Source organism: Leptodactylus fuscus, chromosome 3 (assembly GCF_031893055.1).
Source record: "Leptodactylus fuscus isolate aLepFus1 chromosome 3, aLepFus1.hap2, whole genome shotgun sequence".
In the NCBI taxonomy this organism is placed as follows: domain Eukaryota; kingdom Metazoa; phylum Chordata; class Amphibia; order Anura; family Leptodactylidae; genus Leptodactylus; species Leptodactylus fuscus.
Window position 1 is genome coordinate 245175646 of NC_134267.1, and position 17750 is coordinate 245193395.

The following is a 17750-nucleotide window of genomic DNA, read 5'->3' on the forward strand; positions in this document are numbered from 1 at the left end:
TGACCGCTCCAGGGACATTTTCTGGTTACTGGTGACGTTCCGTTTCCGGAAACAAAACGTTAGTACTACTCCCCCCACCCCTTTTCCCTCCACCCCATCATACTTACCTCTCTCCTTTTAGACTTCCTCCTGCAGGATGTCTCCTCCCTCTTTGCTGTCAATCCACCTCTACTATGCAGGTGTGGGAGCAATAGCCTCTGATGCCTGCGTTGTAGAGGTGGATTGCCGACTGCAGAGCAAAGAGCAGCGGCGAAATTATTGCGTGCTCCGGCAGAGTCAGAAAAGAGGGAGGAGCTGTCTCGCTGGAGGAAGTCTGGAAGTAAGAGAGAGGCAAGTATGATGGGGCGGGGGTGGTGGGCTAAGTTAGTTGGGAAGGTCTAGTAGTGGGCGGGATAGCTAGAGAGACGGAGGTTGAGGTAGTGCGAGTCAGCCTACACGTACCATGATGCATTTGCTAAGGCCTGGTTCACATCTGTGTTCGGTATTCCATTCAGTGGGTCCGCTTGGGGATGCCCTCTGAACGGAATATTGAACGCATTAAAAAGCGATAAGCAATGAAACCACATGGACCCCATAGGCTATAATGGGGTCTGTGTATTTTCCACACGAATCATGCGGAGAGAAAAGTGCTGCTTGTAGGATTTTTCTCTCCACATTTTTCAAGCGGAATAGGGGACAGAGACCCCCAAAGGAAATATTGCAGGTGTGAATCCACCTATTGCTAGTAACAACCAATCCCAGTGCAGTGTAGGTGCGGCCCCTCAGGATCTGACACTAGCTGTTACCCCGGCCCCATGAGATGTCCATTATTATTACAGTGTTGCCAAAAGTATTGGCCCCCCCTGCAATTCTGTCAGATAATCCTCGTTGTCTTCCAGAAAATGATTACAAGCACAAACTCTTATATAGTATATAAGTGACACAGGGTATATACAGTATAAGTATCGCCCCCTGCAGTCCTGTCAGATAATCCTCGCTGTCCCCCAGATAATGATTACAAGCACAAACTCTTTGGTAATATCTTCAGTTATTTTGCTTGCAATGAGAAAACACAAAAGAGAATGAAAAAAAAGTCACATCATTGATCATTTTACAGAAAACTCCAGAACTGGTGCGGACAGAAGTATTGGCGCCCTCAGCCTAATACTTGGCAGCACAACCTTTAGACACAATAACTGCGCACAACCGCTTCCGCTAACCAGCAATGAGTTTCTTACAAGGCTCTGCTGGAATCTTAGACCCTTCTTCTTTGGCTCCTGCTCGCGGTCCCCCCTGAGATGTGAAGGGGGCCTTCTCCAAACTGCCACCAAGAGATCTCTCCCCCTCCCCCACAGGTGTTCTATGGGATTCAGGGCTGGACTCATTGCTGCCACTTTACAAGTCTCCAGGGCTTTCTCTCACCACCATTTTCTAGTGCTGACCTGAAGTGTGTTTTGGGTCCTTGTCCTGCTGGAAGAGCCCTGACCTCTGAGGGAGACCCGGCTTTCTCACACTGGGCCCTACATGATGCTGCACAATGTGTTGGTCGTCTTCAGACTTCATAATGCCATGCACACGGTCAAGCAGTCCAGTGCCAGAGGCAGCAAAGCAACCCCAAACCATCAGGGACCTCCGCCATGTCTGACTGTAGGGGGCGTCTTCTTCTCTTTTTTCCTGTAATCTCTATGTTGAGGCCTTTTCCTACTTTTGTCTCCTCTGACCAGAGAACATTCTTCCAGAATGGTTTTGGCTTTCTCAGGTAAGTTTTAGCCAACTCCAGCCTGGCTTCTGTCTGTGGGTAAGAAGTGGGGTCTTCCTGGGTCTCCTACCATACAGTCCCTTCTCATTCAGACGCTGACGCTGGATAGTACGGGGTGACACTGTTGTACCCTCGGACTGCAGGGCAGCTTGGACTTGTTTGGATGTTAGTCGAGGTTCTTTATCCGCCATCCGCACAATCTTGCGTTGAAATCTCTCGTCAATGTTTCTTTTGCGTCCACATCTAGGGAGGTTAGCAACAGTGCCATGGGCTTTACACTTCTTGATGACACTGCGCACGGTAGACACAGGCACATTCAGGGCTTTGGAGATGGACTTGTAGCCTTGAGATTGCTCAGGCTTCCTCACAATTTTGCTTCTCAAGTCCTCAGACAGTTCTTTGGTCTTCTTTCTTTCCTCCATGCTCAATGTGGTCACACAAGGACACAGGACAGAGGTGGAGTCAACTTTAATCCATTTCACCTGGCTGCAAGTGTGATTTAGTTATTGCCACCACCTGTTAGGTGCCTCAGGTAAGTAACAGGTGCTGGTAATTACACAAATTACAGAAGCATCACATGATTTTTCAAACAGTGCCAATACTTTTGTCCACCCTCTTTTTTATGTTTGCTGTGGAATTATAACCAATCTGGCTTTTTGACAATTCTTTTTGTGGTTTTCTATTGAAGACAAATTAAATGAAGATAATACCAAAGAATTTGTGATTGTAATCATTTTCTGGAAGAACACGAGTATTATCTGACAGAATTGCAGGGGTGCCAATACTTTTGGCCAACACTGTAAGTATATACTATATAATCTTTCAACGTGATGTGGTCTAGAATTCCCTTCCCCTGCCTCTCCCCTTCCTATTTCCATTCCTTGTTTGGGTCTTCCATTCCTCCTCGGTCTTTCTTTTGTAAATTTTTAATTTTTTTTTTACCTTAAATTATGCTATACATTATGGGTTTTTATATGTGATCTTTATTTGTATGCCCCCTACACGGGGTTTTCTATATTTTGTACATATATAATGTTTTCTTTGTATTTTAATAAATACCTTTTTGATACTAAATATGAAATTAAAATCGATTTTTAACTAAATATATTCATTGTCCTGTTTTTCATTTTGATGGTCCCCCCCTTCCTTAGGATAAGGTCACCAATATTTGATCAGTGGGGCCCAGCACTCAGCACTTCCAGCCAGTCTCCAGTGCTAGAACCTCCAAGGCTCTGTAGACTGTATATAGGCAGGGTAGACTACTACAGCTCTGATCGCTGTATATAGGCGGTGGTTAATACTACAGTTCTGTTCACTGTATGGCTGGTCTTACACGACTGTAATGTAAGTCCGCAAATGGTCTGCAATTGAGGGTTTTCAATTGCGGGCACATTATACTCAATGCGGCCTCTTACACCACCGGATATTTTATCCGTGGTGTGGCCGGGCTGAAACCGTGGTCTGCAATTTGTAGAGCATGTCCGTAATGCCCGTGAATTGCAGCACTGCACGGACTCGCCCATAGAACTCTATGGGCGAGTACAGCAGCTCATGGACATCTGCGGAGTGTATGTTGCAGATCAGCAACTAGTGTTGCTGATCAGCAACATGCGGACTGTAGAATCATTACGGTCGTGTAAGACCAGCCTAAATAGGCAGTGGTTAATACTAAAGCTCTGTACACTGAATATAGGTGGTGGTGAATACTGCAGCTGTGTTCACTGTATATAGGTGGTGGTGAATACTACAGCTCTGTACACTGTATATAGGTGGTGGTGAATACTGCAGCTGTGTTCACTGTATATAGGTGGTGGTGAATACTGCAGCTCTGTACACTGTATATAGGTGGTGGTGAATACTACAGCTCTGTACACTGAATATAGGTGGTGGTGAATACTACAGCTCTGTACACTGAATATAGGTGGTGGTGAATACTGCAGCTGTGTTCACTGTATATAGGTGGTGGTGAATACTACAGCTCTGTACACTGAATATAGGTGGTGGTGAATACTACAGCTCTGTACACTGAATATAGGTGGTGGTGAATACTACAGCTCTGTACACTGAATATAGGTGGTGGTGAATACTGCAGCTCTGTACACTGTATATAGATGGTGGTGAATACTGCAGCTGTGTTCACTGTATATAGATGGTGGTGAATACTACAGCTCTGTACACTGTATATAGGCGGTGGTGAATACTGCAGCTCTGTACACTGTATATAGATGGTGGTGAATACTGCAGCTGTGTTCACTGTATATAGACGGTGGTGAATACTACAGCTCTGTACACTGTATATAGACGGTGGTGAATACTACAGCTCTGTACACTGTATATAGATGGTGGTGAATACTGCAGCTGTGTTCACTGTATATAGGCAGTGGTGAATACTGCAGCTGTGTTCACTGTATATAGATGGTGGTGAATACTGCAGCTGTGTTCACTGTATATAGATGGTGGTGAATACTGCAGCTGTGTTCACTGTATATAGATGGTGGTGAATACTGCAGCTGTGTTCACTGTATATAGATGGTGGTGAATACTGCAGCTCTGTACACTGTATATAGATGGTGGTGAATACTGCAGCTGTGTTCACTGTATATAGACGGTGGTGAATACTGCAGCTGTGTTCACTGTATATAGGTGGTGGTTAATACTGCAGCTGTGTTTACTGTATATAGGTGGTGGTTAATACTATAGCTCTGTACACTGTATATAGGCGGTGGTGAATGCTGCAGCTGTGTTCACTGTATATAGACGGTGGTGAATACTGCAGCTGTGTTCCTAGTCATTGGGGGCAGGGCTGTAGCACCACCACTATACCAGGGGCACAGATGTCGGCTTCCAGCACCAGAGGCAACAAGCTATTTCCTCTAGGAATAAAAAGTAGATCACTGGGGATCTGTCTATTGGACCCCCACTGATCACATGTCCTGTTGCTCCCCTATATGATCCACAATGTGCGCTGATGATTCCTTCATCTCTTTGAGACTGCCAGAGATAATTCTGATCTCTACTTCTTTTCAGCAGTCCCATAGAGATGAATGGCGCAGTAGTACAAATGTAGGACCCCTGTTTTGATGATGGTGGGGGTCCTAGTGGTCAGGATAGATTAGTGTCAGAGCTGTGGGGATTGGCCGCTGTAATAGGTACTAAGCCTAAAATACAACACTGTAAATAGGATTATGCCATGAGAAGTATTTATCTGTCCACAGGATAGGCGACAAATATCTGATGGGTGCGGGTCTGACGGCTGCGTCCCCCACCGGTCCCGAGAGTTCAGGGGTCTGACGGCTGCGTCCCCCACCTGTCCTGAGAGTTCAGGGGTCTGACGGCTGCGTCCCCCACCGGTCCTGAGAGTTCAGGGGTCTGACGGCTGCGTCCCCCACCGGTCCTGAGAGTTCAGGGGTCTGACGGCTGCGTCCCCCACCGGTCCCGAGAGTTGAGGGGGTTCTTTTCACCTGCTTTACATTGAGCCTGATCAAAGTCATGCTGAATGTCGGTGTATCTGGTGGTGGACGGCGTCAGATATCACTGAATGCTGGACTTTGGCTATCTCCGGTGCACCCACTGAAGAGAATGGGGGCGCCGGCCACTACCAGTCATGAGGGGACAATAATCTCCTGTTCTTGGGATAAGTGGGGGTCTCAGTGTTCAGACCCCACTGATCAGGGATTTATTCTCTATACCAGGGGTCGGGAACCATCGGCTCTCCAGCTGCTGTGAAACTACAACTCCCAGCATGCTCCATTCACTTCCATGGGAGTTCCAAGAACAGCAGAGCAAGTGTGCATGCTGGGAGTTGTAGTTTTGCAACAGCTGGAGAGCCGTACGTTCCCTACCCCTGCTCTATACTATAGATGGGGCCTCTATTGGGAAACAAGGTGGGAGAGACATTCCCTTTAAGATCCTTGTAAAGAGGGTTTTGATGAGCAGGCATCTTTTACTGTTCCATCATACACTTCTGATGGAAATGTTTGACGATGAACAGAAGACATTATGGTCAGTATGATCAGGCGCTCCTCGTAGATAAGGCACGATTCAGGGGAAATGTGCGCTATCTCGTAGCCGCCATACGTTTCCCCCATCATTTATGCCACATTTCAGGTGTAAATGATGGTAAATCTGATGAGGCCTCCTTGGAAAAGTGGCACGGGCGGCACAGAACCGCCCAGGTTCACCCCTGGTACCTGTGTTTTTACTCTTGCTTTTTTCTTGCTTTGAACTCACTGGGAAATTCATCAACCCCTTGTGCTTATGGCAAAAAAAGTCGCAAACTTTTTTATTTGCAAATAGCCTCTTTGACACCACTATTAGCACTTTCTGGAAAGAAGGCAGGGTGTGGATAGGTCATCAATATTATAGCAGCGGTATAACACTGGGTTCCCTCACGTATTGGCGGTATGACACCGGGTCCCCACACACACACACACACATATTGGCAGTATGACACCGGGTCCCCCAATATATATCGGCCATATGACACCGGGCCCCAACTTACATATCAGCGATATGACACCAAGTTACCCCCCTCCCCCTCACATATCGGTGGTATGACACCGGGCCCCAACTCACATATCGGCAGTATGACACCGGTCATCACATCAATCACATGGCCTGGTTACAGTTCACTCCTATTCAAGAGGCTGAGCTGCAATTCATCTGAACTAAACTTACTGTGTCATAGTGATGTATATTAGAGGGAGTTTTGCTCATCTCACCCATGGTCACTCACTGAAATGCCGCCAATACATCGGCCATTTTGTCCAGACCATATGTGGACATCTAAATCTGCCAATAGGCTCAAATTGTGAGAGGAGATGCAGATACGGAGCAAGAAGAAGGAGACAAACCGAAGTAGTAGGATTTATCTTATCTATATAGGGCAGGCTAAATCCAAGAGGGCAGAGGGACCTGGTCCATCTACTGAAAACTAGCTATCTCCAGTGGGTAAAGGCACCTGGTCCTTCAGCCCCCATAGGATTTACCATTCTTATATAGAGCTGGCTAAATCCTAGTGGGCTGAGGGACCAGGTGCCTTTACCCACTACAGATAGCTAGATTTGAGTAGAAAGATCAGGTCCCTTAGCCCACTAGGATTTAGTCTGAAAACTATCTCTAGTTGGCAAATACAGATTGACAGAAGTCCACAGTGGATCAGCGTTCACGTGCTTTCACAGCTCAGCTCATTTATTTGAATGGGACTGAGCTGCGATCAAGTCATGTGACTTATGTCATAGGGCCAATAAAATGAAAACAGTTTCTGCGAGAGTCACTGCAGCTCCAAACTGCTGAGGAAAGTCCTATGGGATAGAAAGTGATCAGATAAGGCAACAATAAAATGGACCAAGAACCTGAAAAATGTGTTGGAATACGTCAGCGCTATCAAAAAATATAAATAAATCAAAATAAACCATTTTTATATTTAAATAAAAAAACAATAAAAAATTAGATTTCTGTATATAACAAGTGCTTTAGCCAAATAAGATTTAGCTTTCTTATATATAAAACAGTCTAAATCCTAGTGGGCTAAGGGATATGGTCTTTCTGTTCAAAACTAGCTATATCTAGGGGGCTGAGGGACCGGGTCCTTCTACTGAAAACTAGCTATATCTAGGGGGCTGAGGGACCGGGTCCTTCTACTCAAAACTAGCTATATCTAGGGGGCTGAGGGACCTGGTCCTTCTACTCAAAACTAGCTATATCTGGGGGGCTGAGGGACCGGGTCCTTCTACTGAAAACTAGCTATATCTAGGGGGCTGAGGGACCTGGTCCTTCTACTCAAAACTAGCTATATCTAGAGGGCTGAGGGACCGGGTCCTTCTACTCAAAACTAGCTATATCTAGGGGGCTGAGGGACCTGGTCCTTCTACTCAAAACTAGCTATATCTAGGGGGCTGAGGGACCTGGTCCTTCTACTCAAAACTAGCTATATCTAGAGGGCTGAGGGACCGGGTCCTTCTACTCAAAACTAGCTATATCTAGAGGGCTGAGGGACCGGGTCCTTCTACTCAAAACTAGCTATATCTAGGGGGCTGAGGGACCTGGTCCTTCTACTGAAAACTAGCTATATCTAGGGGGCTGAGGGACCGGGTCCTTCTACTCAAAACTAGCTATATCTAGGGGGCTGAGGGACCTGGTCCTTCTACTCAAAACTAGCTATATCTAGGGGGCTGAGGGACCGGGTCCTTCTACTCAAAACTAGCTATATCTAGGGGGCTGAGGGACCGGGTCCTTCTACTCAAAACTAGCTATATCTAGGGGGCTGAGGGACCGGGTCCTTCTACTCAAAACTAGCTATATCTAGGGGGCTGAGGGACCTGGTCCTTCTACTCAAAACTAGCTATATCTAGGGGGCTGAGGGACCTGGTCCTTCTACTGAAAACTAGCTATATCTAGGGGGCTGAGGGACCGGGTCCTTCTACTCAAAACTAGCTATATCTAGGGGGCTGAGGGACCTGGTCCTTCTACTCAAAACTAGCTATATCTAGGGGGCTGAGGGACCGGGTCCTTCTACTGAAAACTAGCTATATCTAGGGGGCTGAGGGACCTGGTCCTTCTACTCAAAACTAGCTATATCTAGGGGGCTGAGGGACCTGGTCCTTCTACTGAAAACTAGCTATATCTAGGGGGCTGAGGGACCGGGTCCTTCTACTCAAAACTAGCTATATCTAGGGGGCTGAGGGACCTGGTCCTTCTACTCAAAACTAGCTATATCTAGGGGGCTGAGGGACCTGGTCCTTCTACTGAAAACTAGCTATATCTAGGGGGCTGAGGGACCGGGTCCTTCTACTCAAAACTAGCTATATCTAGGGGGCTGAGGGACCGGGTCCTTCTACTCAAAACTAGCTATATCTAGGGGGCTGAGGGACCGGGTCCTTCTACTCAAAACTAGCTATATCTAGGGGGCTGAGGGACCGGGTCCCTCTACTCACTAGGATTTAGCTTTCTTATATAGAGCCGGCTAAAAGCTAGTGGAGAGAAGGACCTGGTCCCTTAGTCCACTAGGATATAGCCGCCTCTATATAGAACAAGCTAAATCCAAGTGGCCAGAGGGACCCGGTCCTTTACCCGCTAGGATTTAGACTCTACCCTAAGGGAAGGGAGAAAATCCTGTCAGAGAGCAAAAGCAGTCACATGACCCAGCACACTAATACAAAGCCCTCAGGTCACATGATAGCAGTGACATCATCACAGGTCCTTCATCCTTCTCCTCTCCTGAGCTCCGCCCCCATGTACTGGTCACATGATAGCGGTGACATCATCCCAGGTCCTTCAGCTCTTGCAGCTCCTGCTCAGTGGTCAGTGCTGTTGTCTTGTTCTCTCTGTTATCAGCCATTAGTGGCTCGCTGGCTGCTCTCAGGACACGTTCACACTGCGGATAGAAGGTAAGATGACATCACTGCTCCAGGTGTGAACAGAGTCTTAGTTCCATCCTGCACTCACCTCCCAACTTTAGAAGAGCAGAAAGAGGGACAAAATATGCAGCGTGCACAGTGCGCCGGGGAAAATTTAGCTCCACCCACTTTTATGCTGACTCCGCCCATTCTCATTCATTTTTTTCATGTGCCCCCACACAGTATAATCCTCCTACAGTCACCCGTAAATTATATGGCTCCTCCATCTCTGCCCCCAGATTCATGTCCCCTCCATCTCTGCCCCCAGATTCATGCCCCCCATCTCTGCCCCCAGATTCATGTCCTCTCCATCTCTGCCCCCAGATTCATGTCCCCACATCTCTGCCCCCGATTCATGTCCCCTCCATCTTTGCCCCCAGATTAATGTCCCCTCCATTTCTGCCCCCGGATTCATGTCCCCTCCATCTCTGCCCCCAGATTCATGTCCCCTCCATCTCTGCCCCCAGATTCATGTCCCCCCATCTCTGCCCCCAGATTCATGTCCCCCCCTCCATCTCTGCCCCCAGATTCATGTCCCCCACATCTCTGCCCCCAGATTCATGTCCCCCACATCTCTGCCCCCAGATTCATGTCCCCCACATCTCTGCCCCCAGATTCATGTCCCCTCCATCTCTGCTCCCAGATTCATGTCCCTCCATCTCTGCCCCCATATTCATGTACCCTCCATCTCTGCCCCCAGATTCATGTCCCTCCATCTCTGCCCCCATATTCATGTACCCTCCATTTCTGCTCCCAGATTCATGTCCCCTCCATCTCTGCCCCCAGATTCATGTCCCTCCATCTCTGCCCTCAGATTCATGTCCCTCCATCTCTGCCCCCATATTCATGTACCCTCCATCTCTGCCCCCAGATTCATGTCCCTCCATCTCTGCCCCCATATTCATGTACCCTCCATTTCTGCTCCCAGATTCATGTCCCCTCCATCTCTGCCCTCAGATTCATGTCCCCTCCATCTCTGCCCCCAGTTTCATGTCCCCTCCATCTCTGCCCTCAGATTCATGTCCCTCCATCTCTGTCCCCAGTTTCATGTCCCCTCCATCTCTGCCCCCAGATTCATGTCCCCTCCATCTCTGCCCCCAGATTCATGTCCCTCCATCTCTGTCCCCAGTTTCATGTCCCCTCCATCTCTGCCCCCAGATTCATGTCCCTCCATCTCTGTCCCCAGTTTCATGTCCCCTCCATCTCTGCCCCCAGATTCATGTCCCTCCATCTCTGTCCCCAGTTTCATGTCCCTCCATCTCTGCCCCCAGATTCATGTCCCCTCCATCTCTGCCCCCAGATTCATGTCCCTCCATCTCTGCCCCCAGATTCATGTCCCTCCATCTCTGCCCCCAGATTCATGTCCCCCCCTCCATCTCTGCCCCCAGATTCATGTCCCCCCCTCCATCTCTGCCCCCAGATTCATGTCCCTCCATCTCTGCCCTCAGATTCATGTCCCTCCATCTCTGCCCTCAGATTCATGTCCCCCACATCTCTGCCCCCAGATTCATGTCCCCTCCATCTCTGCTCCCAGATTCATGTCCCCTCCATCTCTGCCCCCAGATTCATGTCCCTCCATCTCTGCCCTCAGATTCATGTCCCTCCATCTCTGTCCCAGTTTCATGTCCCCTCCATCTCTGCCCCCAGATTCATGTCCCTCCATCTCTGTCCCCAGTTTCATGTCCCTCCATCTCTGCCCCCAGATTCATGTCCCCTCCATCTCTGCCCCCAGATTCATGTCCCCTCCATCTCTGCCCCCAGATTCATGTCCCTCCATCTCTGCCCCCAGATTCATATCCCCTCCATCTCTTCCCCCAGATTCATGTCCCCTCCATCTCTGCCCCCAGATTCATGTCCCCTCCATCTCTGCCCCCAGATTCATGTCCCTCCATCTCTGCCCCCAGATTCATATCCCCTCCATCTCTTCCCCCAGATTCATGTCCCCTCCATCTCTGCCCCCAGATTCATGTCCTCTCCATCTCTGCCCCCAGATTCATGTCCCCTCCATCTCTGCCCCCAGATTCATGTCCCCTCCATCTCTGCCCTCAGATTCATGTCCCCTCCATCTCTGCCCCCAGATTCATGTCCCCTCCATCTCTGCCCCCAGATTCATTCCCCTCCATCTCTGCCCCCAGATTCATGTCCCCTCCATCTCTGCCCCCAGATTCATGTCCCCTCCATCTCTGCCCCCAGATTCATTCCCCTCCATCTCTGCCCCCAGATTCATGTCCCTCCATCTCTGCCCCAGATTCATGTCCCTCCATCTCTACCCCCAGATTCATTCCCCTCCATCTCTGCCCCCAGATTCATGTCCCCTCCATCTCTGCCCCCAGATTCATGTCCCCTCCATCTCTGCCCCCAGATTCATGTCCCCACATCTCTGCCCCCAGATTCATGTCCGTCCATCTCTGCCCTCAGATTCATGTCCCCTCCATCTCTACCCCCAGATTCATTCCCCTCCATCTCTGCCCCCAGATTCATGTCCCCCCTCCATCTCTGCCCCCAGATTCATGTCCCCTCCATCTCTGCCCCCAGATTCATGTCCCCTCCATCTCTGCTCCCAGTTTCATGTCCCTCCATCTCTGCCCCCAGATTCATGTCCCCTCCATCTCTGCCCCCAGATTCATGTCCCCTCCATCTCTGCCCCCAGATTCATGTCCCCTCCATCTCTGCCCCCAGATTCATGTCCCCTCCATCTCTGCTCCCAGTTTCATGTCCCTCCATCTCTGCCCCCAGATTCATGTCCCCTCCATCTCTGCCCCCAGATTCATGTCCCCTCCATCTCTGCCCCCAGATTCATGTCCCCTCCATCTCTGCCCCCAGATTAATTTCCCCCTCCATCTCTGCCCCCAGATTCATTCCCCTCCATCTCTGCCCCCAGATTCATGTCCGTACATCTCTGCCCTCAGATTCATGTCCCCCTCCATCTCTGCCCCCAGATTCATGTCCCCCTCCATCTCTGCCCCCAGATTCATGTCCCCTCCATCTCTGCCCCCAGATTCATGTCCCCTCCATCTCTGCCCCCAGATTCATGTCCCCTCCATCTCTGCCCCCAGATTCATTCCCCTCCATCTCTACCCCCAGATTCATGTCCCTCCATCTCTGCCCCAGATTCATGTCCCTCCATCTCTGCCCCCAGATTCATTCCCCTCCATCTCTGCCCCCAGATTCATGTCCCCTCCATCTCTGCCCCCAGATTCATGTTGCCTCCATCTCTGCCCCCAGATTAATGTCCCCTCCATCTCTGCCCCCAGATTCATTCCCCTCCATCTCTGCCCCCAGATTCATGTCCCTCCGTCTCTGCCCCAGATTCATGTCCCTCCATCTCTGCCCCCAGATTCATTCCCCTCCATCTCTGCCCCCAGATTCATGTCCCCTCCATCTCTGCCCCCAGATTCATGTCCCCACATCTCTGCCCCCAGATTCATGTCCGTCCATCTCTGCCCTCAGATTCATGTCCCCTCTCATCTCTTCCCCCAGATTCATGTCCGCCCTCCATCTCTGCCCCCAGATTCATGTCCCCTCCATCTCTGCCCCCAGATTCATGTCCCCTCCATCTCTGCCCCCAGATTCATGTCCCCTCCATCTCTGCCCCCAGATTCATTTCCCCCTCCATCTCTGCCCCCAGATTCATTTCCCCCTCCATCTCTGCCCCCAGATTCATGTCCCCTCCATCTCTGCCACCAAATTCATGTCCCCTCCATCTCTGCCCCCAGATTCATGTCCCCTCCATCTCTGCCCCCAGATTTATGTCCCCTCCATCTCTGCCCCCAGATTTATGTCCCCTCCATCTCTGCCCCCAGATTCATTTCCCCCTCCATCTCTGCCCCCAGATTCATTTTCCCCTCCATCTCTGCCCCCAGATTCATGTCCCCTCCATCTCTGCCCCCAGATTCATGTCCCCTCCATCTCTGCCCCCAGATTCATGTCCCCTCCATCTCTGCCCCCAGATTCATGTCCCCTCCATCTCTGCCCCCAGATTCATGTCCCCTCCATCTCTGCCCCCAGATTCATGTCCCCTCCATCTCTGCCCCCAGATTCATTTCCCCCTCCATCTCTGCCCCCAGATTCATGTCCCCTCCATCTCTGCCCCCAGATTCATGTCCCCTCCATCTCTGCCCCCAGATTCATTTCCCCCTCCATCTCTGCCCCCAGATTCATTTCCCCCTCCATCTCTGCCCCCAGATTCATTTCCCCCTCCATCTCTGCCCCCAGATTCATTGTCCCCTCCATCTCTGCCCCCAGATTCATGTCCCCTCCATCTCTGCCCCCAGATTCATGTCCCCTCCATCTCTGCCCCCAGATTCATGTCCCCTCCATCTCTGCCCCCAGATTCATGTCCCCTCCATCTCTGCCCCCAGATTCATTTCCCCCTCCATCTCTGCCCCCAGATTCATTTCCCCCTCCATCTCTGCCCCCAGATTCATTTCCCCCTCCATCTCTGCCCCCAGATTCATTTCCCCCTCCATCTCTGCCCCCAGATTCATTTTCTCCTCCATCTCTGCCCCCAGATTCATGTCCCCTCCATCTCTGCCCCCAGATTCATGTCCCTCCATCTCTGCTCCCAGATTCATGTCCCCTCCATCTCTGCCCCCAGATTCATGTCCCCTCCATCTCTGCCCTCAGATTCATGTCCCCTCCATCTCTGCCCCCAGATTCATGTCCCCTCCATCTCTGCCCCCAGTTTCATGTCCTTTCCATCTCTGCCCCCAGATTCATGTCCCCTCCATCTCTGCTCCCAGATTCATGTCCCCTCCATCTCTGCCCCCAGATTCATGTCCTCTCCATCTCTGCCCCCAGTTTCATGTCCTTTCCATCTCTGCCCCCAGATTCATGTCCCCTCCATCTCTGCCCCCAGATTCATGTCCCCTCCATCTCTGCCCCCAGATTCATGTCCCCTCCATCTCTGCCCCCAGATTCATCCCCCCCCCCCTTCATCTGCCCCCAGTTTCATGGGCCCCCCACACTATGTTCTCCTCAATGTTTAACACAAGAAAACACTGATACTCACCCTTCCAACGCTCCCCCACAGCTCTCTGTGGTCTCAAACACATATGCCTACACATGCAGGAGCTGGAGCGCAGCATTAAAGCAGGAGCTGAGCTGTGACAGCTTCTGCTTTAATCGCCTATGTATTCAACTCATTGGCGTCCTCCGGACATACTGGGACATACCTCCCGCCGGACGGGACCATGGGACAGGACACCGAATCCGTGAATGTCCTGCAGAATCTGGATCGCTTGGGAGGTATAAGTCACATACAATGAGCCCCATCCTCCTGTATCCATGTGAGGAGCTCCTGTATGTCACACATGATGTGGCCCCTGTATGATTTCGGGGCCCCTCCTCTCTCCTGCACTACTAGATCCTCCAGCTCATCCAGTTTCCTCCTCTTCTCCTCCAGACGCTCCTTCTCCTGAATGACCCACCAAGGATGGACAAGGACAGGACTGAGATCACCAGAAGAATATTAGACTTCACCTTGGAGATCATCTATCTGCTGAGCGGAGAGGTATCTGTACTACATTTCTATCATCTATCTGCTGAGCGGAGAGGTATCTGTACTACATTTCTATCATGTATCTGCTGAGCGGAGAGGTATCTGTACTACATTTCTATCATCTATCTGCTGAGCGGAGAGGTATTTGTACTACATTTCTATCATCTATCTGCTGAGCGGAGAGGTATCTGTACTACATTTCTATCATCTATCTGCTGAGCGGAGAGGTATCTGTACTACATTTCTATCATGTATCTGCTGAGCGGAGAGGTATCTGTACTACATTTCTATCATCTATCTGCTGAGTGGAGAGGTATCTGTACTACATTTCTATCATCTATCTGCTGAGCGGAGAGGTATCTGTACTACATTTCTATCATGTATCTGCTGAGCGGAGAGGTATCTGTACTACATTTCTATCATCTCCCTGCTGAGCGGAGAGGTATCTGTACTACATTTCTATCATGTATCTGCTGAGCGGAGAGGTATCTGTACTACATTTCTATCATCTATCTGCTGAGCGGAGAGGTATCTGTACTACATTTCTATCATCTCTTGTCTCTCCATACACAGGAATACTCACTGGTGAAGAAGACATTGGGGGACTGTGGGGCCCCCAGCAGCCGGAGCCCCATCACAGAGCCAGAAGGAGGAGGGAGCAGGAGCCGGGGCCCCATCACAGAGCCAGGAGGAGGAGGGAGCAGGAGCCGGGGCCCCATCACAGCCCCTCCCCCTCTCTCCCTGATACATGAGCAGAAGATTCTAGAACTCACCAACAAGATGCTGGAGCTGCTGACTGGAGAGGTGACACTGCTGGGAATGCTGGGAAATTCTCCAGTAACAGCACTGGAGGGGGAGGGGTGATGACTGTATCATTGTGTTGTCAGGTTCCTATAAGGTGTCAGGATGTCGCTGTCTATTTCTCCATGGAGGAGTGGGAGTATTTAGAAGGACACGAGGATCGGTACAAGGAGGTGATGATGGAGGACCCCCGGCCCCCCCGGACATCACATGGTAAGAGGAGATATATATATATTATATACAGACCCCCGGCCCCCCCGGACATCACATGGTAAGAGGAGATATATATATTATATACAGACACCCCCCCCCCCCCGGACATCACATGGTAAGAGGAGATATATATAATATATACAGACCCCCGGCCCCCCCGGACATCACATGGTAAGAGGAGATATATATATTATATACAGACCCCCGGCCCCCCCCGGACATCACATGGTAAGAGGAGATATATATATTATATACAGACCCCCGGCCCCCCCAGACATCACATGGTAAGAGGAGATATATATATTATATACAGACCCCGGCCCCCCCGGACATCACATTGTAAGAGGAGATATATATATATTATATACAGACCCCCGGCCCCCCCGGACATCACATGGTAAGAGGAGATATATATATTATATACAGACCCCGGCCCCCCCGGACATCACATGGTAAGAGGAGATATATATATTATATACAGACCCCCGGCCCCCCCGGACATCACATGGTAAGAGGAGATATATATATTATATACAGACCACCGGCCCCCCCCCGGACATCACATGGTAAGAGGAGATATATATATTATATACAGACCCCCGGCCCCCCCCCGGACATCACATGGTAAGAGGAGATATATATATTATATACAGACCCCCGGCCCCCCCGGACATCACATGGTAAGAGGAGATATATATATTATATACAGACCCTCGGCCCCCCCGGACATCACATGGTAAGAGGAGATATATATATTATATACAGACCCCCGGCCCCCCCGGACATCACATGGTAAGAGGAGATATATATATTATATACAGACCCCCGGCCCCCCCGGACATCACATGGTAAGAGGAGATATATATATTATATACAGACCCCCGGCCCCCCCGGACATCACATGGTAAGAGGAGATATATATATTATATACAGACCCCCGGCCCCCCCGGACATCACATGGTAAGAGGAGATATATATATTATATACAGACCCCCGGCCCCCCCGGACATCACATGGTAAGAGGAGATATATATTATATACAGACCCCCGGCCCCCCCGGACATCACATGGTAAGAGGAGATATATATATTATATACAGACCCCCGGCCCCCCCGGACATCACATGGTAAGAGGAGATATATATATTATATACAGACCCCCGGCCCCCCCGGACATCACATGGTAAGAGGAGATATATATATTATATACAGACCCCCGGCCCCCCCGGACATCACATGGTAAGAGGAGATATATATATTATATACAGACCCCCGGCCCCCCCGGACATCACATGGTAAGAGGAGATATATATATTATATACAGACCCCCCCCCCCCCGGACATCACATGGTAAGAGGAGATATATATATTATATACAGACCCCCGGCCCCCCCCCGGACATCACATGGTAAGAGGAGATATATATATTATATACAGACCCCCGGCCCCCCCCGGACATCACATGGTAAGAGGAGATATATATATTATATACAGACCCTCGGCCCCCCCGGACATCACATGGTAAGAGGAGATATATATATTATATACAGACCCCCGGCCCCCCCGGACATCACATGGTAAGAGGAGATATATATATTATATACAGACCCCCGGCCCCCCCGGACATCACATGGTAAGAGGAGATATATATATTATATACAGACCCCCGGCCCCCCCGGACATCACATGGTAAGAGGAGATATATATATTATATACAGACCCCCGGCCCCCCCGGACATCACATGGTAAGAGGAGATATATATATTATATACAGACCCCCGGCCCCCCCGGACATCACATGGTAAGAGGAGATATATATATTATATACAGACCCCCGGCCCCCCCGGACATCACATGGTAAGAGGAGATATATATTATATACAGACCCCCGGCCCCCCCGGACATCACATGGTAAGAGGAGATATATATATTATATACAGACCCCCGGCCCCCCCGGACATCACATGGTAAGAGGAGATATATATATTATATACAGACCCCCGGCCCCCCCGGACATCACATGGTAAGAGGAGATATATATATTATATACAGACCCCCGGCCCCCCCGGACATCACATGGTAAGAGGAGATATATATATTAT

General features: G+C 50.0%; 3 protein-coding genes across 3 annotated transcripts in view; 2 read left to right on the top strand and 1 right to left on the bottom strand.

The window, feature by feature from the left end:
• The window catches only part of LOC142198393 (uncharacterized), a 600588-nt gene that overhangs the window by 290666 nt on the left and 292172 nt on the right, over positions 1-17750 (bottom strand). The window lies entirely within an intron of this gene.
• Positions 1-17750, top strand: part of LOC142198391 (uncharacterized) — a 617468-nt gene that overhangs the window by 175517 nt on the left and 424201 nt on the right. The window lies entirely within an intron of this gene.
• LOC142196977 (uncharacterized) overlaps positions 1-17750 on the top strand; it is a 44215-nt gene that overhangs the window by 16615 nt on the left and 9850 nt on the right. Inside the window, exons 2-4 of the mRNA XM_075266947.1 lie at positions 14540-14647; positions 15209-15439; positions 15523-15649. Of these exons, the coding sequence (XP_075123048.1) occupies positions 14540-14647; positions 15209-15439; positions 15523-15649 (466 nt within the window). The remainder of the gene's footprint in view (positions 1-14539; positions 14648-15208; positions 15440-15522; positions 15650-17750) is intronic.